This window comes from Halichoerus grypus, chromosome X (assembly GCF_964656455.1).
Source record: "Halichoerus grypus chromosome X, mHalGry1.hap1.1, whole genome shotgun sequence".
Classification (NCBI taxonomy): domain Eukaryota; kingdom Metazoa; phylum Chordata; class Mammalia; order Carnivora; family Phocidae; genus Halichoerus; species Halichoerus grypus.
Window position 1 is genome coordinate 57,379,461 of NC_135727.1, and position 27,190 is coordinate 57,406,650.

The 27,190-nt window shown below is 37.7% G+C and overlaps 1 protein-coding gene across 2 annotated transcripts in view; it reads left to right on the top strand.

Moving 5' to 3' along the window:
* The window catches only part of CHM (CHM Rab escort protein), a 206,934-nt gene extending 180,092 nt beyond the window's left edge, over window positions 1-26,842 (top strand). The window contains exons 13-15 of one of the 2 annotated variants that reach the window (XM_078064860.1): window positions 10,539-10,637; window positions 16,572-16,732; window positions 23,502-26,842. In XM_078064860.1, coding sequence (XP_077920986.1) covers window positions 10,539-10,637; window positions 16,572-16,732; window positions 23,502-23,693 — 452 coding nt within the window. In that variant the 3' untranslated portion in view covers window positions 23,694-26,842. Of the gene's footprint in view, window positions 1-10,538; window positions 10,638-16,571; window positions 16,733-19,347; window positions 20,086-23,501 lie in introns of those variants that run through there. The other variant, XM_078064861.1, reaches the window with a different exon arrangement.
* Window positions 26,843-27,190: the final 348 nt, after the last annotated feature.

The following is a 27,190-nucleotide window of genomic DNA, read 5'->3' on the forward strand; positions in this document are numbered from 1 at the left end:
TGTTCATGTCTCCTGCCCATTTTTTGACTTGATTATTTGTTTTTTGGGTGTTGAGTTTGATAATTCTTTATAGATCTTGGATACCAGCCCTTTATCTGTAGTGTCATTTGCAAATATCTTCTCCCATTCTGTGGGTTGCCTCTTTGTTTTGTTGACTGTTTCCTTTGCTGTGCAGAAGCTTTTTATCTTGATGAAGTCCCAAAAGTTCATTTTTGCTTTTGTTTCACTAGCCTTTGGAGATGTATCATGAAAGAAGTTGCTGTGGCCGATGTCAAAGAGGTTACTGCCTGTGTTCTGCTCTAGGATTTTGATGGATTCCTGTCTCACATGGAGGTCTTTCATCCATTTTCAGTTTATCTTTGTGTATGGTGTTAGAGAATGGTCGAATTTCATTCTTCTGCATGTGGCTGTCCAATTTTCCCAGCACCATTTATTGAAGAGACTGTCTTTTTTCCATTGCATGTTTTTTCCTGCTTTGTCAAAGATTATTTGACCATAGAGTTGAGGGTCCATATCTGGGTTCTCTATTCTGTTCCATTGGTCTATATGTCTCTTTTTCTGCCAGTACCATGCAGTCTTGGTGATCACTGCTTTGTAATACAGCTTGAAATGGGGCAGTGTGATGCCCCCAGCTTTGTTTTTCTTTTTCAACATTTCCTTGGTGATTCTGGGTCTTTTCTGATTCCATACAAATTTTAGCACTGTTTCTTCCAGCATGTTGAAAAATGTCATTGGAATTTTGATCGGGATGGCTTTGAAGGTATAGATTGCTCTGGGTAGCATAGACATTTTAACAATGATTATTCTTCCAATCCATGAGCATGGAATGTTTTCTGATCTTTTTGTGTCTTCAATTTCTTTCATGAGTATTCTGTAGTTCCTAGAGTATAGATCCTTTACGGCTTTGGTTCGGTATATTCCGAGGTAGGTTACGGTTTTTGGTGCTATTGTAAATGGAATCATTTCTCTAATCTCTCTTTCTACAGTTGCTTTGCTGGTGTGTAAGAAAGCAACTGATTTCTGTGCATTGATTTTGTATCCTGCCACATTACTGAATTGCTGTATGAGTTCTAGTAATTTGGGGGTGGAGTCTTTTGGGTGTTCCACATAAAGTATCATGTCATCTTTGAAAAGAGAGTTTGACTTCTTCTTTGCCAATTTGAATACCTTTTATTTCTTTTTGTTGTCTCATTGCTGTTGCTAGGACTTCTAGTACTATGTTGAAGAATAGTGGCGAGAGTGGGCATCCTTGATGTGTTCCTGATCTTAAGGGAAAGGCTCTCTGCTTTTCCCCATTGAGGATGATATTCGCTGTGAGTTTTTCATAGATGGATTTTATGAACTTGAGGAATGTTCCCTCTATCCCTATACTCTGAAGAGTTTTCATCAGGAAAGGATGTTGTATTTTGTCAAATGCTTTTTCTGCATCAGTTGAGAGGACCATATGGTTCTTCTCTCTTCTCTTATTAATGTGTTCTGTCACATTCATTGATTTGCAAATGTTGAACCACGCTTGCATGCCGGGGATAAATCCCACTTGGTCGTGGTGGATGTTCCTTTTAATGTATTGTTGGATCCTATTAGCTAGGATTTTGTTGAGGATTTTGGAATCCATATTCATCAGGGATATCAGTCTGAAATTCTCCTTTTTGATGGGGTCTTTGCCTGGTTTGGGGATTAAGGTAATGCTGGCATCATAGACTGAGTCTGGAAGATTTCCTTCCGTTTCTGTTTTTTTTAAAAACAGCATCAGGAGAATAGGTATTATTTCTTCTTTGAATGTATGGTAGAATTCCCCGGGGAATCCATCAGGCCCTGGACTCTTGTTTTTGGGGAGGTTTTTGATCACTGCTTCAATCTCCTTACTGATTATTGGCCTCTTCAGTTTGTCAATTTCTTCCTGTTTCGGGCTTCAGAGTTTATAGGTTTCCAAGAAGGCATCCATTTCATCCAGATTGCTCAGTTTATTGGCATTTAGTTGTTGATAATAATTTCTAATTGTTTCTATTTCCTTGGTGTTAGTCGTGATCTCTCTTCCCTTTCATTCATAATTTTATTAATTTGGTTCCTTTCTCTTTTCTTTTGGATAAGTCTGGCCAGTGGTTTATCGATCTTATTAATTCTTTCAAAGAACCAACTACTACTTTCGTTGATCTGGTCTACTGTGTTTCTGCTTTCTAATTCATTGATCTCTGCTGTAATCTCAGTTATTTCTCTTCTAATGCATGGCTTAGGCATCGTTTGTTGCTTTTTCTCTAGTTCTTTAAGGTGTAGAGTTAGTTGGTGAATTTGGTATTTTTCTATTTTTTTGAGTGAGGCTTGGATGGCTATGTATTTCCCCCTTAGGGCTTCCTTTGCAGTATCCCATAGGTTTTGAACCGATGTGTTTTCATTCTCATTGGTTTCCATGAATTGTTTAAGTTCTTTGATTTCCTGGTTGACCCAAACATTTCTTGAGCAGAGTGGTCTAAACTTCCAAATGTTTGAATTTCTTCCAAATTTTTTCTTGTGATTGAGTTCGTTTTAAAGCATTATGGTCTGAGAATATGCAGGGAATAATCTCGATCTTTTGGTATCATTTGAGACCTGATTTGTGACCCAGTATGTGGTCTTTTGTGGAGAAACTTCAATGTGTGCTCGATAAGAGTGAGTATTCTGTTATTTTAGGGTGGAATGTTCTGCATATATCTGTGAGGTCCATCTGGTCCAGTGTGTCATTCAAAGCTCTTGTTTCTTTGTTGATTTTCTGCTTAGATGATCTTTCCATTGCTGAGAGTGGCGTATTGAGGTCTCCTACAATTAAAGTATTGTTATTAATATGACTCTTTATTTTGGTTTACAGTTGGCTTATGTAGATGGCTGCTCCTATGTTGGGGGTGTAGATATTTACAGTTGTTAGATCTTGTTGGATAGACCCTTTAAGAATGATATAGTGTCCTTCTGGGTCTCTTATTACAGACTTTAGTTTGAAATCTAATTTGTCTGATATAAGAATTGCTACCCCAGCTTTCTTTTGAGGTCCGTTGGCATGGAAGATGGATCTCCATCCCTTCACTTTCAGTCTGGATGTATCTTTAGGTTCAAAATGATTCTCTTATAGACAGCATATGGATGGGTCCTGTCTTTTTATCCAATCTGCAACCCTGTGCCGTTTTATGGGAGCATTTAGGCCATTCACGGTGAGAGTGATTATTGGAAGATATGAATTAATTGTCATCATGTTGCCTGTGAAGACCTTGTTTTTATAGATTGTCCCTGTAAATTTCTTTTTTTTATAAATATTTTATTTATTTGACAGAGAGAGACACAGCGAAAGAGGGAACAGAAGCAGGGGGAGTGGGAGAGGGAGAAGCAGGCTTCCTGCGTAGCAGGGAGCCCCATGTGGGCTCAAACCCAGGACCCTGGGACCATGACCTGAGCTGAAGGCAGATGCTTAATGACTGAGCCACCCAGGTGCCCCAGTTTCTTTTCTGTATCATTCTTCGGGTCTTTCTCCTTTTATAGAACCCCCCTTAATATTTCTTGCAAGGGCATCAGAGTGGTCACATATTCTTTCAGTTTCTCCCGGTCTTGGAAGCTCTGCATCTCTCCATCCATTCTAAATGACAACCTTGCCGGATAAAGTGTTCTTGGCTGCATGTTCTTCTCGCTTAGTACCCTGAATATGTCTTGCCAGGCCTTTCTGGCTTGCCAGGTCTCTGTGGATAGTTCTGACGTTATTCTGATGTTCCTCCCTCTGTACATAAGGAATCTCTTCCCCCTAACTGCCCTTAAGATGGTTTCCTTGGTTCTGTGATTTGCAAGTTTTATTATTACATTAAGCCGGGGTGTTGGCTTGTTTTCCTTGATCTTGGGAGGGGTCCTCTCTGCCTCTAGGACACAAATGTTTGTTTCATTCCCCAGATTAGGGAAGTTCTTAGCTACAATTTGCTCAAATATATCTTCTAGTCCTCTCTCTGTCTCCACCCCCTCAGGGATCCCAGTGATTCTGACATTGGAACCTTTCATGGTGTCACTTATTTCTCTGATTCTCTTTTCATGGATTCTGAGTTGTTTTTCCCTGGCCTCCTCTTTTCCCTTTTTTGTCTATTAGTTGGTCTTCTAGGTCACGAATTCACTCTTCTGCCTCACTTACCCTAGCTTTTAGATTATTTAGATTAGATTGGATCTCACTGATAGCATTTTTAAGTTCTACCAGTTCAGCTGTCATTTCTGCCCTTAGAGACTCTCTGTTGCCATTAATTGATTTCTCCATTCCAGCAATTGTCTTTACAACTGCTAGCCTGAATTCCGTCTCCGACATCTTGGTTATATCTGCATCCATTTGTAAATCTGCAGCATAAGTCATAGTCTCTGAGTCTTTCCTATTTTGGGGGTTCCTCCTCCTAGGCATTCTGTTCAGAGGTGGTTGAGGGAATGTATAGAGTCCAAATTATTGACGAGAACCCAAGCAAAATGCACCTGTTTTCTAGGGACCTTAGGGTTGCTGGCCTCTTGTTTTCCCAGCCTGTCTTTGGGAGAGGGGCCTGCCGCACTGTTACTCAGGCAACCCTGTTTGGGCAGAGTTGCCCTGCCCCCCTGTGGTGGGGGATGGGCTCAGTGCAAACCAATTTTGGGGGGCTTTTGTTCTCTGGAGAGTCAGAGCAGAAGAGACCGTTTCCAGCCCTCTGCCTCAGAGCAGAGAGATCACAGTCTGTTCTTCAGTGAGCTCTCCAGGCCACGCTATCTCCGTTTCTGTCTGTGCTGCTATAAACTGCAGCGTCTTGGGTTGTGCGCCCCTCCGCAGTGTTCCCAGTCCTCACCTCCAGGTCGGGGCACGTCTCTGCCCTTTGTGCTTCTAAATCCACCAGCTGCCCCCAGTTCACACGCGCAGCCCCTCCACTCCAGCTTCAGTCCCTGCGTCGCCCTAAAGTCCTTTCCCTGTTGCTACCGGTCTGCAAGTCTGTGCCCCGTCCGCAGCCCAGGATGCTGTCGCTCACTCGTGGTGTAGGATCCCGAGGGCTTGGCTCCCTTCCTCTTCCGTTTATCTTCGGATATCTGCCCGCAGAATCATGGCTCCCCTCTTCCTACCTCGAAACCAGCCACCTGCAATATTCTGTTTGTAGAGTTCCAGATCTATCTTCTTATATCTCAAGCTGATTTCTTGTGTGTTCACAGTGTTCTGGTGGATATCCAGCTCGATTCTGGGGGCCAGTTGGAATAGGGACCCCTACTCCTCCACCATCTTTTCCCCGCCTCTCGAACCTTTGGCCAGTGCTCCTGTGTCCTTGTGACACAACCCCGGAAATCTTTTTTTTAAAGATTTTATTTATTTATCAGAGAGACAGCACAAGCATGGGGAGTAGCGGCAGAGGGAGAATCAGGCTCCCCACTTACATCTGTTTAAATTACATTCCTGGCTGTGAACTTTTCTTGTTCTTTCTTTTGAGATGAATTCTTCCGTCTTGGCGTTTTATGTAAGTCTCTGTCTTCTTCTCTGTTTTAGGAAAGTCTGTTATGTTTCCTTCTCCAGAGAGTAATGGCTTTATGAAGGTGTCATATAGTGTCCAGGGCCTGGCAAGTGTATCTGGTCTGTGCTGTGTGCACGCTGCTGCTGTGTTTCCACTGTTCTCTCCTTCAAGCAAGCCTCTGCACAGGCTCTCTTTGCCTGCAGTGGGGATTGTTTGGACCTTGGCCAGTGTGTAGGGAGTTTTAACTAGGCATACTCTGGTCTACTTGTTAAATGAGACCTGGTGCTACTTCCACTAGAACTGAAGCCTTGCTGAACTCTCTGGTCAGTATACGTTGTGTGTGGGGGGGTTTCTATTGTTTTTCTGGGGCAGGGGCCTGTTGCACTGGGACTTATGCACAGTTGCAGGAGAAAAGTAGTTCCTGCAGAGTGCAGGGTGGGTAGGACTTGGTGGAGGAGGGAAATGGCACCAGCCAGCCATCCTTTGTCCGTGGAGAGTGGTCTCTGTGCTGCTGTTCTCAGGGAAGCACTCCCAGAAGAGGGAATAATTTCTTCTTGTGTGTTGCAAGCGTTTTTCAGATACATGTTTTCATGCTGCCTCTGCATTGCTTGCCTGCCTGGAGCAGTGCAGTGCACTTTGGGCTCTATCCCAGCCAAGCCTGCTAACTTTTTTTTTTTAAATGGTGCAGGACGGGCGCTTTATTTTTATTTTTATTTTATTTTATTTTACTATGTTATGTTAATCACCATACAGTACATCATTAGTTTTTGATGTAGTATTCCATGATTCATTGTTTGCATATAACACCCAATGCTCCATTCAATATGTGCCCTCTTTAATACCCATCACCAGGCTAACCCATGCCCCCACCTCCCTCCCCTATAGAACCCTCAGTTTGTTTCTCAGCATCCATAGTCTCTCATGGTTCGTCTCCCCCTCCGATTCCCCCCCTTCATTTTTCCCTTCCTACTTTTTTTCTTTTTAATATATAATGTATTATTTGTTTCAGAGTACAGGTGTATGACTCGTCAGTCTTACAGAATTCCCAGCGCTCAGCATAGCACATACCCTCCCCATTGTCTATCACCCAGCCACCCCATCCCTCCCACCCCCCAAATGTAGTGATCCGAAGGGGTATGTGCACCCCAATGTTTATAGCAGCAATGTCCTCAATAGCCAAACTATGGAAAGAGCCAAGATGTCCATCAACAGATGAATGGATAAAGAAGATGTGGTCTATATATACAATGGAATATTACGCAGCCATCAAATAAACCAAAATCTTGCCATTTGCAACGACATAGATGGAACTAGAGGGTATTATGTTAAGCGAAATAAGTCAGTCAGAGAAAGACATGTATCATATGATCTCACTGATATGAGGAATTCTTAATCTCAGGAAACAAACTAAGGGTTGCTGGAGTGGTGGGGAGTGGTAGGGATGGCGTTGCTGGGTGATAGACATTGGGGAGAGTATGTGCTATGGTGAGCGCTGTCCAAAATCTATAAAGAACTTAAACTCCACACCCAAAGAACAAATAATCCAATCAAGAAATGGGCAGAAGACATGAGCAGACATTTTTCCAAAGACATCCAAATGGTGAACAGACACTTGAAAAAGTGCTCAGCATCGCTCGGCATCAGGGAAATCCGAATCAAAACTTCAATGAGATACCACCTCACACCAGTCAGAATGGCTAAAATTAACAAGTCATGAAACAACAGATGTTGGCGAGGGTGCGGAGAAAGGGGAACCCTCCTACACTGTTGGTGGGAATGCAAGGTGGTGCAGCCACTCTGGAAAACAGTATGGAGGTTCTTCAAAAAGTTGAAAATAGAGCTACCGTAGGACCCAGCAATTGCACTACTGGGTATTTACCCCAAGCCTGCTAACTTTTAAAACTCCAAACTTTAGGGAAGTGCTGTGGCGGGGGCCTGCACTGGTCTTTTGTGGGAGGGTCTCACTGCATTGGGACAGATGCAGTTTTGAACAAGCAGTTTTAGAGAACTAAAATGAAAGCATGGCGGTATTTCTAGTTTCGTGCTGAGTGATGTCAGACTTGTGAATTTCAGATATCTTTGTTTCAGTGGTACTGATTGTGACTAGCACTCTGTTCCCCAGACTTCTTCAAGTGTTACTGTTTTATTCTATGAATTAAAGGTTATATTGCACTAAGGCTTCTTTTTTTTTTTTTTTTTTTTTAAAGATTTTATTTATTTTTTTGACAGACAGCACAAGTAGGCAGAGAGGCAGGCAGAGGGAGAGGGAGAACCAGGCTCCCCGCAGAGCAGGGAGCCCGATGTGGGACTCGATCCCAGGACCCCGGGATCATGACCTGAGCCGAAGGCAGCCGATTAACCAACTGAGCCACCCAGGCGCCCTGCACTAAGGCTTCTTTAATGCCAATCAAATCTAAGTATCATTGGCAGCAGAGAAATTGTGATAGAGAATACATTTCATCATCTTTAAGACCATTAAGACTTTAAGCAGTTGCTAAATGAAGTAAAAGGAGCATAGTTTATAAAAGTTAGAGCCAAGGTTTAAAAAATTTTGAGTCAGTTATAATATCACATGATGCCAATGGGTAATATTTTCACTTCTGATGTATCTTCTGCAATCTTAGTAATAGTTTTTGATTTGTATTAATAAGTGTAATGCTTTTAGGAAAGCACCTGCCCCATCTGATGTAGTTTGTAGTCATTTTTAGCATTTATTGAGCAAGTTAATTTTGTGGAGAAGAATTAAAGTCACATAATACATTTAAAGTAATTATTGCTAGGTATCTCTATTGCCATTTTGTTCATTGTTTTGTGGTTGTTTTGTAGTTCTTTTCCCTCTCTTGCTTTCTTACTTTCTTCGTGATTGATGAGTTTCTTTAATGTTATGTTTGGCTTTCTTTCTCCTAATTTTTGGTGTATCTATTATAGTTTTTGGGTTTGTGGTTACCATGTGGTTCATATATAACTTCCTAAATAAGTAGTAGTCTATATTACTTTGATCATAACAGGAAAAGCAGGAAGTGTAGGGAGAAAAAAAAAATAGTTGTTTATACCTTAAATTTTTAGGTCAATTAATAATGTAGCATCTAATCAGAATCCATGTTCAGACATTACAATTCATGTTATGAATGTTTTAGTATTTCTTTCTAAGAATTGTTTTTTGCTTTTTTATATTATTTTTTATTTTTATTTTGTAAATAAAAGATTTTATTATTTGAGAGAGAGAGAGCATGATTGGGGGGAGGGGCAAAGGAAGAGGGAGAAGCAGACTTCCCACTGAGCAGGGAGCTGGACAAGGGGCTTGATCCCAGGACCCCAGGATCATGACCTGAGCCGAAGGCAGATGCTTAACCAGCTGAGCCACCCAGGCACTCCTCTTTCTAAGAATTGTTATAAAATTCATTAAGTGTAAGGTGATAATCTGACTTGACTACTAGAAATTTTTGGTGGCACTCCCTGAACCAAACTATGATAATATTGCTACAAAACATAAGGATGTAATTACTCCAGTATATATTTCTTTTATATATCCTGTTAAATGGAACCAGTAGTCTACCCTTAAGATATTAAAAATATACTTTTATTTATATTCATGTTCATCTGCTTTTTCTCTAGTACACATTAATTGAATAGGAAGAACTGAAAAATTGAGAACTTTGGCCTGGGTATTGGTATTTTATGAGACAGGACAGTTTCTCTGAAGTTTTATCAGGAATTTCTGCCTTTGTAGTTATATACCCCATTTAATTCAGCAACTACCTAGGGAGTTTAAACTTCCCAGCAAAGTTATATGGCATTTGAAAAATTTTAGTTAATTAGGAATAATTTTGTTGTGAAGGTTATTACACCTTTTGAAATGATTAGTACCATATGTCCTACTATATCCCAGAATCAATAGGAATCATTGTTACAATCATGTAAAAACTATACTCAAATAAAATAGAAACCTTCTTAGAATTTCACTTTTTTTTGGTGGACCTGAAAAAAAAAAATACTACAAAATTTGATTTTTAGCTCAGATGGTTATTAAGAGTCCTCAATTTATGCTTAGAATGGAATTTTAATAATGAGCATCCACTTCTGACATCAACTTCCATGATAAGCTTTGAACTGTCTTCCTGGGGTTTAAAAAAAAAGTCTACTGGTCTAAACTTTCAGAAAAGAAGTGAGTATACTTTTCTACTGGTTTTTTAGGGTAAAGAATTTCTCAGTACTTATACTGTTCTCTAATATATTCTTTCTGCTATTATTTTATCCTGCCCCAAGCCCTTTCCTGGACCATAAGAATTTCTCCCATTTAGGGATCCCCTTAGTCCTTTCTTTCAGTACACAACTTTTTGTCCTTCCTTTATATTTGTGTGTTGGGGTTTAGCAATGCTAAGTGTATTAGGCTACCGTACTTTACTCCTATGAAGGGCCTTTTTTGTTCATGATATTCTCTAATGCAAACATTCTCCAAGGCCAGGCCCCATGAATCTGTAAATGGAAAAAGGAAGTGATTTGGGATTTCTGAAAATACTATATACTGCTTTAACTTGTGCCATTTTATGGACTTTCAAGTATATGTATCACCCAAACCTAGACAGCAGTGTTCCCCGAAAAGGTTTCTTAGAAAACCCTATAATGAATAGATATGTTAACTTATCAGTAAAGTTTATATAAATGGATTCTTCCATCTGAAGAATATGAAGTGTGTTCTCTAGGTAAATACTCCATTTCAGTCTTTTTTACATACTTCTACTTTGCTTAGCAGTCCTTTATCCAGCCTCTTTGGGAATGTTATAAGGATAAGTTAAGCTCTTTCTATGAATAAATGGTTTGCTGAGCTTTTCTACTCTGCTAGTTTTACAAAATGAACCACCAACTGCTACTTCCTCTTGGGTTTTAGTGTGCTCTTTATTAGTTAACACATATTTTAGCTATTAACACATATAGCATATTGTTATGGTTTCTACATGTTCCCATCACTAGATTATAAATTCCTTAAAGGCAGGAGCCATGACTTGCTTAGCTCTCTGTTTCCCCTGGCACCAGTTTAGTGCCAAATGTGTGTAATAGGAACTCAAGATATTTTTTTTTTTTAAACAGATTTGGTTCATTTGACTTGTACATCTTCTAAAACAGCAAGAGAAGATTTAGAACCAGTTGTGCAGAAATTGTTTACTCCATATACTGAAACGGAGATAGGTAAGAATAATAATCAGCAATTCATGATGAAAAGGTAATATAACAACTTTACTCCTCTTAGATATCTCGTGAAGGTTTCTGCAACCTGGACTGAAATGTGATGTATTACACGTTTTAGTAGCATGAAGGAGCACATTCTCTTCCTAAAAATGGGAAAATGTTCACTCTGTAATGGTAAAGGAAAAAATATGTTTTACACACAACATGTATAATTAGGTGCAAAAAATATACTTTTATATGCATATATACTCACATGTGTAGAAAAAAGACTGCCTGTAAATCTCTCAGTTTTGGTGGAATTATGGACTTTTATTTTTTTCCTTTTAATTTTCTTCATTTTACAGATATTACACAAAGAGTATACCTTTATCAGAAAAAGTTATCTTCATTTAAAAGAAAGCTGAGATAATATTACAATATTAACTGACAAATGTAGGAATCCCTCCTCTAATAATTGTCCTTTAATGTATAGCTTGCTAGTGATGTGATAAATATTTAGCTCTCAAAATATATGTGCCACTGTGCTACTTATTCATAGTGGAAAAATGTTTTTCAACCACGAAGTTTTAAATTTTTCTCCTCGTATCATAGGGGAGCTCTTGTAGCTATGAATGGAGCAAATTGTAGTGTATTTAGGGTGTAAGTGATCAAAAAGTAGCCTAATGGATATTATTCATTTATATGAAGCGAGGGTGATTTTCATTTTAGGGTTTGCATGTCCACTTGAATCATGACCAGTTTCCTCACTGAGTCATATATCTTTATTTCCTTTGGATGTTATGTTTGTTCAGGCAACCATTTATTTACTCTTACCTGTTGTATTTTCTTTTAGTTCATTTCCTATGTGTCTTATTTGTTTTCTTAATGCAGAGATAGTATGTCATGGGGCATTTATATTTACATAAGAAAACTCTGTTTTAAGAACTAATATCAGTATAATTAGTTTCTTTTTCAGCTATGTGAACAAAATCCTGAAATCTGAAACTTTATTTCACTTTAGTTTGGAATTTAGTTTGTTTCATATTTACATTTTATTCATTGGAAAGTCTCATATATAAGTGTTTGAATTATTGTTAAAAATTTGATTGCGAAGTTTTGATACCTGATAATATTCTTAAACCTAATATGGAATCATGGTTTTATCCTTGGCTTTGATTACCTTGCTTTTCAAAACTGAATTTTTTCCTTGTTTCTGAAATTTTTCATAATTTTTTGTTTTAATTTCATTTTGTGATAGTCCCAATAATACACTAAATTTGAATCATATCATTGCTCTTCACGTTTTAAATGCATTTAATTTTCTTTTAAAAAAAAAACAAGCTGAGGAAATTACATATTCATTATTTAGCATCCTCTAGTCATTTTAGATTTTTAAACATTAATCTTAATGGTTAAAGTGATCCCATTTTGAAATGATGTATTGTTTAGAACCTGAGTGAAATTCTTTAGTAAGAACTATGTGCTCAGAGGGGTCCTCAGGTGCACTGAGGCACTAAAAAGCTAGTTTTCACTGACACATAGACCTTTTTATCATCAGGATGAGGTAGTGGTCATATTTTAATTAAAATGTCAGAACAAATACTGTTGGAGTTATTGAAAATGAATCACCAGATAAAGTGAGCACTGGGCCATGGCAGGTCAAAGAGGCAAAGTCACCTGGAGAAGAGAGCTCAATTCATTTTCCTGCCTAAATGAGAAAGAACTTTATGAGCAATATCAACTTTTAGTGCATTAAAACACATTCTTCTCTGTAGCAAAAGCACCTATTTTCACAGATTAGTGGCTTTTATTATTATGTTTTAATTACTTAATAGTGATAAGAAATCTTATGCTTTAGAGCATTGTAAATAGTTTTATTTTTTATTTTTTTAATTTTATTTTATTATGTTAGTCACCATACATCATTAGTTTTTGATGTAGTGATCATGATTCATTGTTTTCATATAACACCCAGTGCTCCATTCAATATGTGCCCTCCTTAATACCCATCACCAGGCTAACCCATTCCCCCACCCCCCTCCCCTCTAAAACCCTCAGTTTGTTTCTCGGAGTCCATAGTCTCTCATGGTTCATCTCCCCCTCCGATTCCCCCCCTTCATTTTTCCCTTCCTTCTCCTAATGTTTGTTTTAAAATGTGTGCCAAAGGAATAACATTACTTGAGCTTATTTTTTCTTTTAGAGTTCTACATTCTGTTTAGTGCTGCACTTCATAAGCCTTTGTGAAAGTCAGCCTAGTTACCTTGCAAGGAAGTTTATTTATTGTAAAAGATCATGTTCTCTTCTCAAATACAGTACTTCTTTGCTGGTGTATCTAAGAAATTTCAGTAGGTTTGTGAATGGTATTCCCTCTATTCCTTCTACTTACTTTTTCACATTTAAGGTATCAGCTGGAGCTCTTGACATACGCTGTCTTAAGATGCAGTTGTACCAATACTTCCAAGAGCCCTACCTCCCAGCCTCCTTTAAGAACATCAAAGATCTCTAAACCCCCAGCCTCCTTTAAGAACACCAGAGATCTCTAAACCCTTCCCTATTTCCTTGTCCAAAGAAATTTCAGGTGTTATTATGTCTAATGAACCTGATTGCATAGGTAAGAAAATTAGGTGATTGCTCACCATTCATACCAGTCTGGATTAGTTCTTCCAGACTTCAGAATATGCTTCAAAGGACTGAGTGAGCAATGGTATAACTATCCTAAATGGTTTCTTATTTTACCCAGGAAGTTGAGATTTTCTATATGAATTGAAACAAGAATTTCATTAGTACTATATATTGAAATGTCTACAGTGTAGTATCATTACTGCACCATGTTCTCTTTTTCCCTTGATTGTGCATGGCCTGTGGAATTATCTCATCCTATCTCACTCATGTCCTATCTCAAAATACAAAACTACCTAAAAACAAAAATTACCTTTACAGGTGTTATTTTGAGGTCCATGGCTGATAAGGATGTTAGGTAATTGTTGGGCTCAGAAGTCAAATGCCTTATCTTAATTCCTTTTTGTATTTGTTGTATCCAGAGTAGGTCACAGCTGTGACAGTCTCTTACACTCTTGTCCTCACACTGCTCTGCTATGTTGCTAAAATAGTCTCTTCCTAAATGTGGCATGTAACTGTAGACCATTTATTGCTTGTATTTGGTATGACATTGTTGATTTTTTTTTCTGCCTACCTTATTTTGTACTTATCTCAGTTTAATTTGCCTAAGTTCTTATTCTAAATTACCTTTTACTTGTTCAGTCCTTTACATTATCTAACTGATGAAATGAGCTATTACAGAAAACCAGTTCTACTCCTGGTTAGGTGATGTATTCCTAGCCAAACCTCAGCAGCTTTAATATTTTTTTTGACAACTGTGTAGTTCACAACTGCATGTTATTTTTTCAACCTATCTCTCTGCCTTCCAGCTGACCTCAAAGAAAGATGAAGCAATTATATGTCTTTTTGAGGGTTTTAAGGTCAAAGCCTGATAACTCCCTTCTATCTAGAGCATTTATCTTCAGCCTATGTCAACTTTTCATCTCTCTCATGGTTCCTTCTCAATGCTTCAACCTCTATGAAATTTCTTTCCTATAATCTATTGGATTATTCATTTTCCCCAACTTCTTTTGAGTGAAAGCCCTCCTTTGAGCTGGAACTTTCATGAAATACAAGATAAACTCTCTTAATGTATGCTTAGAAATGGACTGGACAATATTAAAGGAATTCCAGACCTTAGCCCACTTTTCTTTCTGCAGTGCTCCTGGAGTCTGGTGTTGCAAATCACAGGCGGTATGTTTAATTGTCTTCCCATAAAATTTAGTGAAACTAAACTGAAAATCAATAAATTTACTAAGAGCCATATGGTTTTAGCTGTGAAATATGAGTTCCTTAAGTTCCTTTATTTTGTCAGTAAATAGGTTTCACCATCTGTCATGTGTTTACATGAAGTTAGTGATACCTTAGACTCAATAGATTTTAGCATTAGGAAGGGACATCATAAGGAATCACTTCTTCCATTCAGAGTTTCTTCATCCTGTCACACTAATAATTATGGATTATTCAAAATGAACTAGAAAAATAACATATTTGGTATTCTTGTAGTGGAGATATTTTATTTTATTTTATTTTTTTTAAAGATTTTATTTATTTATTTATTAGAGAGCGAGTGAGAGAGAAACAGCATGAGAGGGGAGAGGGTCAGAGGGAGAAGCAGGCTCCCCGCTGAGCCGGGAGCCCGATGTGGGACTCGATCCCAGGACTCCGGGATCATGACCCGAGCCGAAAGCAGTTGCTTAACCAACTGAGCCACCCAGGCACCCGGAGATATTTTAAATATAACAAAATCCTGTTTATCCTGAATTGGGGAATTGGGTATTCTTATTAATTGAATACTGCAATTAGCTGTGAATTTCGCTACATTAATTACCAATTTAACAATAAGAGCTAATTAATTAGATAATTATAACTTTTGTATTTTCTTTATGATTCACAAGGTACCCCATGGTCTTGGGTAATCTTAATATACATCTATTGTTATCACTGTACAGAATTTGAATTTTTGTTCAGATTCAGGCTAAAGAAAATTCTGTAGTGAGTAAATATATTAACAGCAATATTTTGTGTTTTCAAGCAAAGAAAATTTATAACATTTCTGAGGAAGAGTGGCAAGGAAATAATTATTAAGATAGCAAAGAATAGGTTTTAGGTATTAATAAAGTAGAACCTTTTAATAAGCACATCATACTTTGATTATACCTGAAAACAGGATGAAAATCAATATAGAAATTTTTCATTGAATGTCTGTTGTGTGCTAGGCCCTCTGTATTAGGGAACATGAAAAATCAGGAGACTAAGGACTAACTCTGCTTTATCTGTGCATCTCTGTCTCCTAGCCCAAGCCTAACACACATAATAGATGCTCACTGTTAAATGAGAGAGTATGTGCTAAAACAACTTTAAGTCTCACAACCTTATTTTTGTTGTTGGTTGCCATTACTTTTATAATCTAGTAGGACAAAGTGTTAGTGAGTTATGGTATCAATGTGTTAATCCTTTATATACTATTTTTAATAACTGCTTTATTGAGATATAATCCACGGTACTATACAGTTCACCCACCTAAAGTGTAAAATTCAATGTTTTTTAATATATTCACCAGATGGTTCAAACATCACCACAGTCAATTCTAGAATATTTCCATCACCCAAAATAGAAACCCCACGCCTGTTAGCAGTCATCCCTCACTTACCCCAATTCCCCCAGCCCTAAGTAACCACTAATCTACTTCCTGTCTCTATAGATTTCTTCTGGACATCTCATAATCCTGTATAGATCATTGACTTAATAATTTTTTCAAGTTAGTTTGTTTATGTGAAACATAAAAAAATTTGTTATCTTCTTCAGTGGCATAATTTAAGGATGAATGTGTTCAGAAATGCTTTGATACTACGGTGGAGAAATAATAGAAATTCAAGAGAACACAATTGGAGTTACATCTAAGTAACTTACTAGTAATCAAAATAATTTTTAAAATCTAACTTGTCTTGGGGCGCCTGGGTGGCTCAGTCGTTAAGCGTCTGCCTTCGGCTCAGGTCATGATCCCAGAGTCCTGGGATCGAGCCCCACATCAGGCTCCCTGCTCCGCGGGAAGCCTGCTTCTCCCTCTCCCACTCCCCCTGCTTGTGTTCCCTCTCTGGCTGTCTTTCTCTCTGTCAAATAAATAAAACCTTTAAAAAAAAAAAAAATCTAACTTGTCTTAGGTTGAAAAGCCATCATTGCTTGAAATATATACATGTATTAGAGTGTGTGGATAAAGATTTACTATTTTTTACATACAAAGCTCTGATTTACTACACTATATAATCATGGCTTTGTTAGTAATTGGCTACATATTGTATTAATTGACAGGCTTATTGTGCTATAGATGTAAGTAAAATGTATGTCTACATTTAGAAAATGAAGAAGTTGAAAAACCAAGACTTCTATGGGCTCTTTACTTCAATATGAGAGATTCTTCAGATGTCAGCAGGAACTCTTATAATGATTTACCGTCCAACGTTTATGTCTGCTCTGGCCCAGACTGTGGTTTAGGAAATGATAATGCAGTCAAACAGGTAAGCTGTTTGTGTTTCTCATTTTGTGTTAAAAAGTTGGTATGGTTGGGAAAGTGAATTGTTTTTTTCCTCTGGGATGTGGGAAAAAAGACTAGAAAAGTGTCTCTGTCATTTAACACCATCTCTGTAACTTGCCCCCAAACTTTTTCCTATAAATGACCAAACTTCTTTAAATATACTTTAAATATAGTATCCAGTATTTTCACATTCTGGACTATAATGATGAATTTGCAAGAGAGCATTTATGAGTTCCATTGTGGGAATAAGGATGGAAGACGTTAGAAATACATATTCTGAAAAATTAAAGTTAGGCCAGTTTTCTAAAGAAATATTGCTTCTTTTTAATTTTATTTTATTTTATTATGTTAGTCACCATACAGTACATCATTAGTTTTTGATGTAGTGATCCACAGTTTGTTTCCGTATAACACCCAGTGCTCCATGCAGTACATGCCCTCCTTCTAATTTAAACTGTAGGCCTATTGTTTTATTATTTTGAAATACACTAACCATTTTTCTTTGTTAACCTCTGAGTCATTTTAAAAGGAGTGTAACTAAGTAACTAATCACATACAAAATATAATTTTTAAATGATCTTAAAACATTTTATTTTGGAAAAGAACATGTGATTTACAGTTTTTCAGAGTTAACATGATTCCTTTAATGTTTTGACACAAGCTGGTGTCCCAAAAGTTACTGTCATAGCTGCTGAGGAATATGTTAAATCAAGGTGGAATTTTGTGACAGCACTTCTGGGCAGGGCTATGAACTGGTACAGCACAAGCCAACACAAGCTGGCAAAAGTGAACTATGATTCCATTCAGATGAAGATCCATTTGTATATATAAATACACTTCTTTGTACCTGACAGGAAGAGAAGAACATAAAATATATTTTTTTGAGGCACAAGTCTAAACTTTTCACAGATACAGTTGGCATATCTGTCTATTGAATCAGTAAGTGAATAATTTAACATTAAGACCACAGATGGAAGTTTCAATCCAACTAGTGGCAGGGATCTCATAGGAGCAAATGGCCTCATTGACCCTTTAATTTTTAATCATAGTAACAAGGCCATGACCCCATGTATCTATAGTTTTTTTGCCTCATTCTTTGTTTCTTTCTTCAGAGTCTAGTGGTGATCCTTGATAATCCTATTCAATCAGTGATATCAAAAGTGGGAAGTCATCCATCATTCATTCTATTAGTTTAATAGGAAACTGAGATGGTTCAAGTTCCACATTTATGGTTTAAAATGACCAAGGCATTTTTGCTTTGATGTTCCATTTTTTTCCAAGCAGAATCGCCAACATGTTTTCAGGCAGATAGCTTAGGTCATTTTTTAAAAAAGATTTATTTATTAATTTTAGAGAGCGTGTGTGCAGAGGGGCAGAGAGAGAGGGAGAGAAGCAGACTCCCCACTGAGCACAGAGCCTGATGCAGGGCTCCATCTCCTGACTCTGAGATCATGACCTGAGCTGAAATCAAGAGTAGGATGCTTAACTGACTGAGCCACCCAGGTGCCCCTAGCTTAGGTCATTTTTATTCCTGAGTGGACTGTAATGTTTTTTAACCAAAATGGGAAGGCTTTTTACATAAGGGCTTATTATACAAATGCTAATGTGATCTTAACAACCAGCTAGAAGATTATAATTAAAGGATAATTTTGTTATGAGGTAATTTGCTTCCCAAGAAGGTAGATTTCAGTGTTATCCTAGTATAAAACAATAATAATGCTACTTTTGGTACTAATTATATACTAGTAAATGTGAGTAGTTTTAAATTGTTATATAGCTTTAAACCTCACATCAGTTTGGGGAGAAATAATACCTATTTTGAAGGGCATCAGTAATAATATTTACAAATAGCCAGTGTATTTAAATAAACTTGTGTTCTAATTCCAGTATTTCATCCTGTGTTCAGCCTAGTCACTAATTGATAACTTCTGTTTTCCAAATTGTCTATAAAAGCTCTTAGAGCATCACCTAGGCTTTGTCTATGTAGTAAACATAAGCACCTGCAGACTTCTTTTTTTTTTTCACAAATGCTTTATTTTACCAGTTAGCAAGTTTGCAGCTGCTTTTCCTATTTGTAAATGTATAGATGTCGCATAGCATAGACCTGTCTCCCTTGTGTTCATATGGAACTATTTAGGATTTGAAAACATACTAAAAAATATAAAGTGGTCTGTGTTTAATACAAGTTAAAGTTGTGTGCAGGAGGAGCACACCAAGACATTATTTTTTTTTTTTTTTTTTTTTAAAGAAATTTTTTTTTTTTTTTTTTTTTAAAGATTTTATTTATTTATTTGAGAGAGAGAGCACATGAGAGGGGGGAGGGTCAGAGGGAGGAGCAGACTCCCCGCGGAGCAGGGAGCCCGATGCGGGACTCGATCCCGGGACTCCAGGATCATGACCTGAGCCGAAGGCAGTCGCCTAACCAACTGAGCCACCCAGGCGCCCCACACCAAGACATTATTATCACCACAGTGATACTAGCATAAGTAGCCTAAGTGAAAATTGTGATTCTGTGACTTGCTGGTATTTATAGTTTGTTACTTCAGTTTTTTCTTTTTTTTCTGAAACTGACATATGATATCTCTTTTCTTAATACAGGTAGTGTCTCACTTACCCACACATACTGATGAACAGACTGGTCTATAGTTCTCTACTCCCAAGATCATTGATAGCTCACTCCTCCTTCAGGAGCCCCCATCTCCTAGGAGGTGCCACTATCACGAGAACAAGAATAATTATATAGTAATGTACTCTTTGTATTATAGTTCAGGTGTAAAATGGTTTAAATTGGCTGATGTGGGCAGCCTAACCACCATTTAGAATGTTGTCTTTATGGCATATTAGCAATTTGTTTATGACTTTTGGTACAGAATTTGTAAATTGAAGACTAGTTTTATAGATCATATGACCTATCAAGTTGCTCACATATTGCAGTATCGTTCACTTTCTCATGCCATTGAGGGAGAGGGAAATTTTAGGTGTCACATTTTCTAAAGCTACCATTCACTGAGCATTTTCTGTGTACCAGACAATATCCTAAGCATCACATGTATATTATTTCATTTGGTCCTCAGAACCCTATGAAGTAAGTATCTGTGACATGCCCATTTTACAGATGAGGAAACTAAGACCCAAAGGGGCTAAATAACTTGTCCAAAGATCACAGATCTGGTAAATTTGTGAGCCAGAACTTTAACTCAGGTCTGTTGGACCCCAGTGCTTGTAAATTCATCTACTGTGCTGTGCTACTTTCATCTTGTTAATGTGGATACATCCTAAATATATTAAACTGCTAGATTGACAAAATATTTTTTTTTTGTTTTGTCTAGATGTATGTTAAATAAACATGGGAATGTCTTCAGTAACTCAGTGTGTCCTCTCTATACTTCCCAATATAAAGAAACCAAGTCACAATATAATTATGCCTTTTTAACTTTTTTAACTACATGAAACTCTCTACTCTTTAAGCTAGATTTTGGCTTAAAAGGGCAAGAAGGATTGGGGTGCCTGGGTGGTTCATTCGGTTGAGCATCTGACTCTTGATTTTAGCTCAGGTCATGAGCTCAGAATCATGCTCCATGCTGAGCATGAAGCCTGCTTATGATTCTCTCCCTCTCACTCTACCCCTCCCCACTCATGTTTTCTCTCTCTCTAAAAAAGGTGGGGGGGGGGCAAAAAGGATTAAAAGTTAATAACGCCTCTAAACTAACCTCTACTTATGACAGCTCTCACAATTGAGGCTTAGTTGACAAATGAAATACAGCAGACCAAGAAGTATTAGATAGACCTTCCAGAGCATGGCAGTTGACCCTAAAAGGTTCCAGCAGTAAGAGAGAGGAGATGGGAAGGGTTTTGGAGGCTGGCTGTAGGAAATTGGCATCAGTGAGGGCCAATGGCAGATGGGCTGATGGTGAGAGTTCCACAAGCAGGTAGAAAACAAATAAGGGTGGTGCAGCAGCCTGCAATTGGTTAGCAGTCCTAGGAGACAGATTATGACAAGGATATATGGAAACAGAGTGTGGAATCAGCCACAGGGACTGAGGTCCAGAGGAAAATGTATCCTACAGGTAGGTAACAAAAGGGAGAGAAGGTGTGAGACACAGAGGAACTGGAATAGAAGTAAAGTAGTAATAATAATTATTATATTTATGTTCAACATTTCTACAATACACAGTTTTAAAAGTTCTTTAGTTCATTTTTTAAAAAATGTATATTGGACTACTACTCCACACCAGGAATAAGGATCCAGAGTTGATTCCTTCAGTCCTTGTCATCCCTGAAGGAATCACTGGCTAGTAAAGGAGAAGAACATGTGAACAAATGACAGTGCAGTACAGTATATGCAATAATAGAATAATATACAAAGTTCAAAAATAATACAGAGGAGCCATGAGCTCTATTTAGGAGTCAAAGAACTTTGCAGAGAGGAATATAAAAGATGAGTAGCAATTCCCCATACAAATGGAAGATAATTGAAACATTCCAGCATCTGCACCAATCCATGATAGAAACATGACATGTTTAAGAAAGTGCACATAAGTAGGTATTAGTGAAGCAAAAAGTCTGAAAGATGAAGATGGGATGGAATAAATGATAAGACCAGAGAAATAGGCCTGTAGGGTTTTGTATGCCATAGCAAAGATCTTGGATTTTTATCCTTTTAAGAAATGGGGAGTCATTGAAGAGTTTTAAGCCAGAAAGTGGCATAACCAGAATTTCATTTCCATAGACCCCTTCTGAAGGCAGCATGGAAATGGATTACATGGGGGAACCCTAGAGGCAAGGTGACCAGTTCAGAGATGTTGCAGTTACCTAAGGGAAAGATGATGTATGCCTATAGTATCTCTAGGGAAGGAAAAAAAATGGAGTCAAGAACTAAGATAAGATTGTCAGGATTTGGCCATTGATTGCATGCAGAGAGTGAAAGGAAGTAAGGGGGAGGGAGAACTTCTATAGGCAGACAAGGTTGAGATAAAAGACAAAAAGAGGAACTAAAGGATGAGATAGAGGCTCTGACCTCAGTCCTCCTGCTTCTAAGAGCTAAGTTTCTCCAGCAAAGACCTGTGGTGAGTTCCTGGGGTGGAGAGTAAAGTAGGCATGTCAAATACTTAGTTTCAAAATAGTCACAGTAAAATGGCATGTCCAAAAAATATACCCTATATACTGAAGAGGGAAAGTATTTTTCTCTGTCCCTTCTTTCAACTTCACATCAAAGCTCAAAAGTTTCTGTTTAGTATCCTTCCACCCACTCCCAAGGAATGTCACTTTAAATTCCCCGATGGACCAACCACCTGAGTCTACCAACACTAGATGGCCAGATAGTAAATAGTTAGATTTTGCAGCTCCTGTCGTCTCTTCTGCAGCTACTCAACCCTGCCATTTTAGTGGAAAAGCAGCCACAGAAAATAGATAAATGAATGAGAGTGGCTGTGTTCCAATAAAACCTTATTTACAAGAATAGCAGGCTGGATTTGGCCTGTGGACCATAGTTGTCAACACCTGGCCTAACGGATGACTTTGTGTGCATGTCAGGAAGAAGGATTAAAGTGGTACAGAAAGACGTTGCCTTTAAAACAAGCATATACCTTAAAACGGTTTAATGACTTTTGTTTACCAGTAGGATAGAGTGCAAGCTCCCTAGTATGGCAAAGACCCTTATCTAACAATGAGCTGTATTCATCTAAATAAAAGTAAGGGTATATTTAGAATAGAATAGCAATGTTTCTTGTTAACATTTGCTTGCGTGTGTGTATGTGTGTGTGTGCGTGCATGCGTGTGTGTTCATTAAAATCACATTCAGTTTCTTACTCTCTTATCCTGCCAGACTAAGCTCAGCTTAGATCTTGACATTCTGGGGCTCCTGGGTGGCTCAGTTGGTTAAGCGTTTGACTTGGTTTCAGCTCAGGTCCACGAAATCAAGCCCCCACATAGGCCCGCATCGGTCAATGTTGGCAGAGTCTGCTGGAGATTCTCTCCCTCTCCTGGCCCCTGCTCCTCCCCCCGCCCCCCGCTTGCACTCACACGTGTGCGCAGTCTCTCTCTCTCTCTCTCTCTCTGTCTCTCTCAAATAAAATCTTTAAAAATAAAATCTTGACCTTTTAACTTATGTTATTATTAATAACAGAGATAACAGCTACCATATATAGAGGCTTAGTCTGCCATTTCATAAACAAGGAAAGCAAGGCTCAAAAGTTGATTAAGCATTCCCCCAAATTGCATTGCTACTAATTGGCAGAGCCAGCATTTACACATGGCCATCTATTCAGAGTCCATGATCTTGAACACCATGTTATACTCCTTAAAGCCCGGGGGGAGTTAAATTATACCAGAAAAGCAAATAGTTGAACAAATAAGAATTTTCTTGATTTTAATGACTTGTTAAAATTATTATATGCCAAGTTTAATTGTACAGCTATCACAAATAGATTCTATTGGGAATTTACATAAAGAATATTAAAGGAAATTGTATATCTACTGATGTGTAGAATGAATGTCCTTAAAGTCTCAGCTATCTAACCCTTGATAATCTGATCAAGTACTGGTATACTTAATGGTGGGCCTGAATGCATGCATCGAATTGGAGAGAAGTCATGGAATTCTGAAAGCAGATTTTTAGAAGGTCATGTATACTTGATAAAGGTCTATAACTTAAATTTTCAAGGGTGATACTTCATTTTTTAAATAATTTCAGAAAGGCATATACATTTTAAGCTGATATCCAAAAACTATTTTGTCCTTTCTTCCCTTGCCAGGCTGAAACACTTTTCCAGCTAATCTGCCCCAATGAAGACTTCTGTCCACCCCCACCAAATCCTGAAGACATTATCATTGATGGGGACAGTTTACAATCAGAGGCTTCTGAATTCAGTGTCCTACCAGAAGCTAACTCAGAGACTCCCAAGGAAAGCACAAGCCTGGGAAACCCAGAGGAGGCCTCTCGGTAATGGATATATGCCAAACTGAATACCCCACTTTGGAAATCCCTCCTGGCCTCAGAGTCTTCTTCATGGAAGAACTATTTGAAAAATGTTAGAAAACAGCAGCCAGTTGACATACATAATTACCAAAAGAAGCAGGTCATAGAAATCCAAAAGGGGATTTTCCTTAAAGAGGACATTGTAAGAACACAAAACACTTATAAAGCACATTGGCTTGCCTGCTTTAAGTTACCAAACCTGTAGAATTAGCAGATAAATATAAATGGATGGGTTCCCAGGAGTATAGTAGCTATGGATATGAAAGTGTACCTATGCATTGTTAATAATTCTGTCATATTCAGAAAGCTTTTGCTCACCACTTTGGATCTTTGTTTGAAAGCCACATCTTCAGAATCAGGTCACATATTTCCTTTGATTATTTTAATTCTATTTTCTTCATGGGTATGGGCATGATGACACCAATGATAAAAGCACATGTAAATGTAGTTGAGGAAAGCTAAAGTATCATGATCTAGGCAGGAGCCTATGTTTGGAATAGAGGTTTGATTTGTTTTCTATCTTGAGAACTCTTGAAAATGCCAATATTAAAGTACACATTTTTACAAATAAACCATGAGTCCATTACTCAACATTTTTTGTGAGTAGTGATATTTGTATGTGAATCATTTACACACTAGGAAAGCTTATAGGACTGAAGAAATGGAAGGAAAGATTTGGATATGCTCATCAGTATGTGGAAATTCTGTCTGGTCAGGTAACTAAAGCCTAATTGTGTATGGACCCAATTTAGTTCTAGCTATACTACTGATGATATTAGACAAATTGTTTAACTTAATAGGCCTCATTTTCTCCATATGTAAGGTGGAAATAGTAACACGTTGCCTACTGTAGGAGAATAATTTTGAAGATAAATGCAGTTCAATCCATAGAATGGTAGTTCTGGGGGGGAAAAAAGTTGTTTTCCCCTTGACTTGGAGGTGTATATCAAAAATCTCATGCAGCAAATAATTGTTTGCTGTCAACTCCCCCCAACACAATAGATCACAGTGTTTTTATTGCAACTAAGCAAAAAAAAAAAAAAAAATCTGTTTCCTATATGAGTATTTTATAGTCTTGTAGACCAGTAAGCATAGAAACATGGAATTGTGGTTTTGAATCTTAGTAGGGAAAGCACTCTAAATTCTTCATATTCCTTTTCTGCTAGGTAAACCTGAACCACTAAGGACTCTGAATACAGTATGACCGTTGGTAAACCCTAATATACACTTAACATAAAAATGTTGGGGCTCTATGTAGCCAGCAAATCTAGTTACAATGACAGTGACTGTTAAAATTTTTCCACATGCCAAGTTCTGATGGTTTGTTCTATTTGAGCAATACTTTGGATTTATTTCAATAATTAAATGTATAAAAAGTTTATTGTGCATTCTGGCCTACATTACCAATGAGAGAGCCATTGCTACAGTAGAAAGCACACAGTTGCAGTGAGGCTATGACCTCTCCAGATTTCAGAGATCTTAAAGGAGGCTAGTTCTTTCAGGTCACAGATTCATAGAAAATGGAAAGAACCAAGGAATGTAGCTCTTGCCTCACCTTTCCAATCCCCTGTGGATATAGCTGAATCCAGATGGAAGGAAAACCTTCCCAGCCTCTCAGGCTGCTCCTAACTCCTCTGCCCATTGTACACCCCATCTCCTATCTCTTTGGCCTGCTCCCTCTCTTCCCCTTTTATAATGTCCTACAAATTAGGGATAGTAGAATCACATTATAATCCATTTTGCTATATAGACTCAGATCTTTCTTAAGTCAAATCATGTTTCCTGAAACCCAACTATGCCATGTGCTAAATGCACAATACCTACCTTGAAGCACCAGGTATTTTCCCTGCCCCTCAATACAAGCAATATAAAAGGTTCCACTATATGAAAGTATTGAGTCTGAATACAATTGCAGTAAGTTGCACCAATTAAGATACTGTACTTTGTTATAGTCTAAGAGTTAAGGCTTCTTGAATGCAGCATACACATTTATGTAAGCAACCAATCAGGGTAGGCCAGAATAATAACTAGAAAGACTACGATAGCTTTACTGCAGCTATCTATATGTAGACAAGGAAGGAGATGCCCTGTGGTCTCATGGCCCAACCCATATTGTACCCTATTTTATCTATTAGCCAGCATCATAATCTCTCTTCCGGGTTATTTATTAAATACTATTTAAGTGTTTAAAAGCTCCTGAATATGATTAATGGTGATTAAAATATTACACAACTGTTAAAAACATTATGGTAGAGAACTTTAGATATTTCTTGTTGCCTCAGAATGTAATAGAAATTATTCTAAGAGCTTTCTTTTCAGCTATCTTAATTACTGCAAATAAATCTTTTTTTTCATAGTTTTAAGCCAAAAAAGGAAAAACCTTTTGGTTTTGTTGTAAAACCATAAGCCTGAAGTTATATGAATAAAGTTAATATGTTGTATGTGATACAGAAATCTCAGTAGCTAATTTAAAATTTTGAATATTGTCATCAAAGAATTTTGATTCATGTGTTTAAAATGTTTAGTTATACATGCTTCTTATTAACCAAAAATGATAATACCATTCAGCTTAGTGATCTACATGAAAACCAGTTACCCTGTGTTGCTACTGTGTCTTTATCTAGTTGGCATGCCTGCCCAGAAAAGCAAATAGGTAGGTAGGTAGATATTATAAATGTAGGTATTTTTCTATAGGAAAACTGAGTTAAAATTTTCCCCATCTCTGATGATATTTAGTTACCCATAGTGAAATGGCCATGTTAATGGTTAACTTCTAGAATGGTAGTTTCTGAGATTAGCAGCCTTTTATCTAAAATAATGACCATGCTAATGATTATAACTTCTGTCATAGCTATAGTTCCCAAGAAGGCAGCCCTTTGTCTAAAGTCCTAAAGACCTCAAAAAATGTTGAAATTTGATCGCTAAGTAGTATTGATCCTTTAAAGCAGGAATTAAACAATTTTCTTATATTTATAAGTCATTTACTGCTGTTGATATTGAATAATTTATCTCTACGTTAATTTTCTTATATGCACTTCAAAGGCATAAATATGATTATTCATAATTTTCACACTGTAGCAGTAAGTTTTCAGAAGAAATAAAAGTGTTTTGATGCCTTTCAGGTGTGGTTTCCTGTTTTTTTACTATTAAAACTTTGCATATAGGGGCGCCTGGGTGGCTCAGTCGTTAAGCGTCTGCCTTTGGCTCGAGTCATGATCCCAGGGTCCTGGGATTGAGCCCTGCATCAGGCTCCCTGCCCTGCGGGAGGTCTGCTTCTCTCTCTCCTACTCCCCCTGCTTGTGTTCCTGCTCTCGCTATCTCTCTCTCTGTCAAATAAATAAATAAAAAATCTTTAAAAAAAAAAAAAAAACTTTGCATATATACCAAGAAATTAAAGATTGTCTTAGAACTGATTTATTTGTTGATATCAGTCTATTATTTAAACAATTGTCCAGCTGTATATTT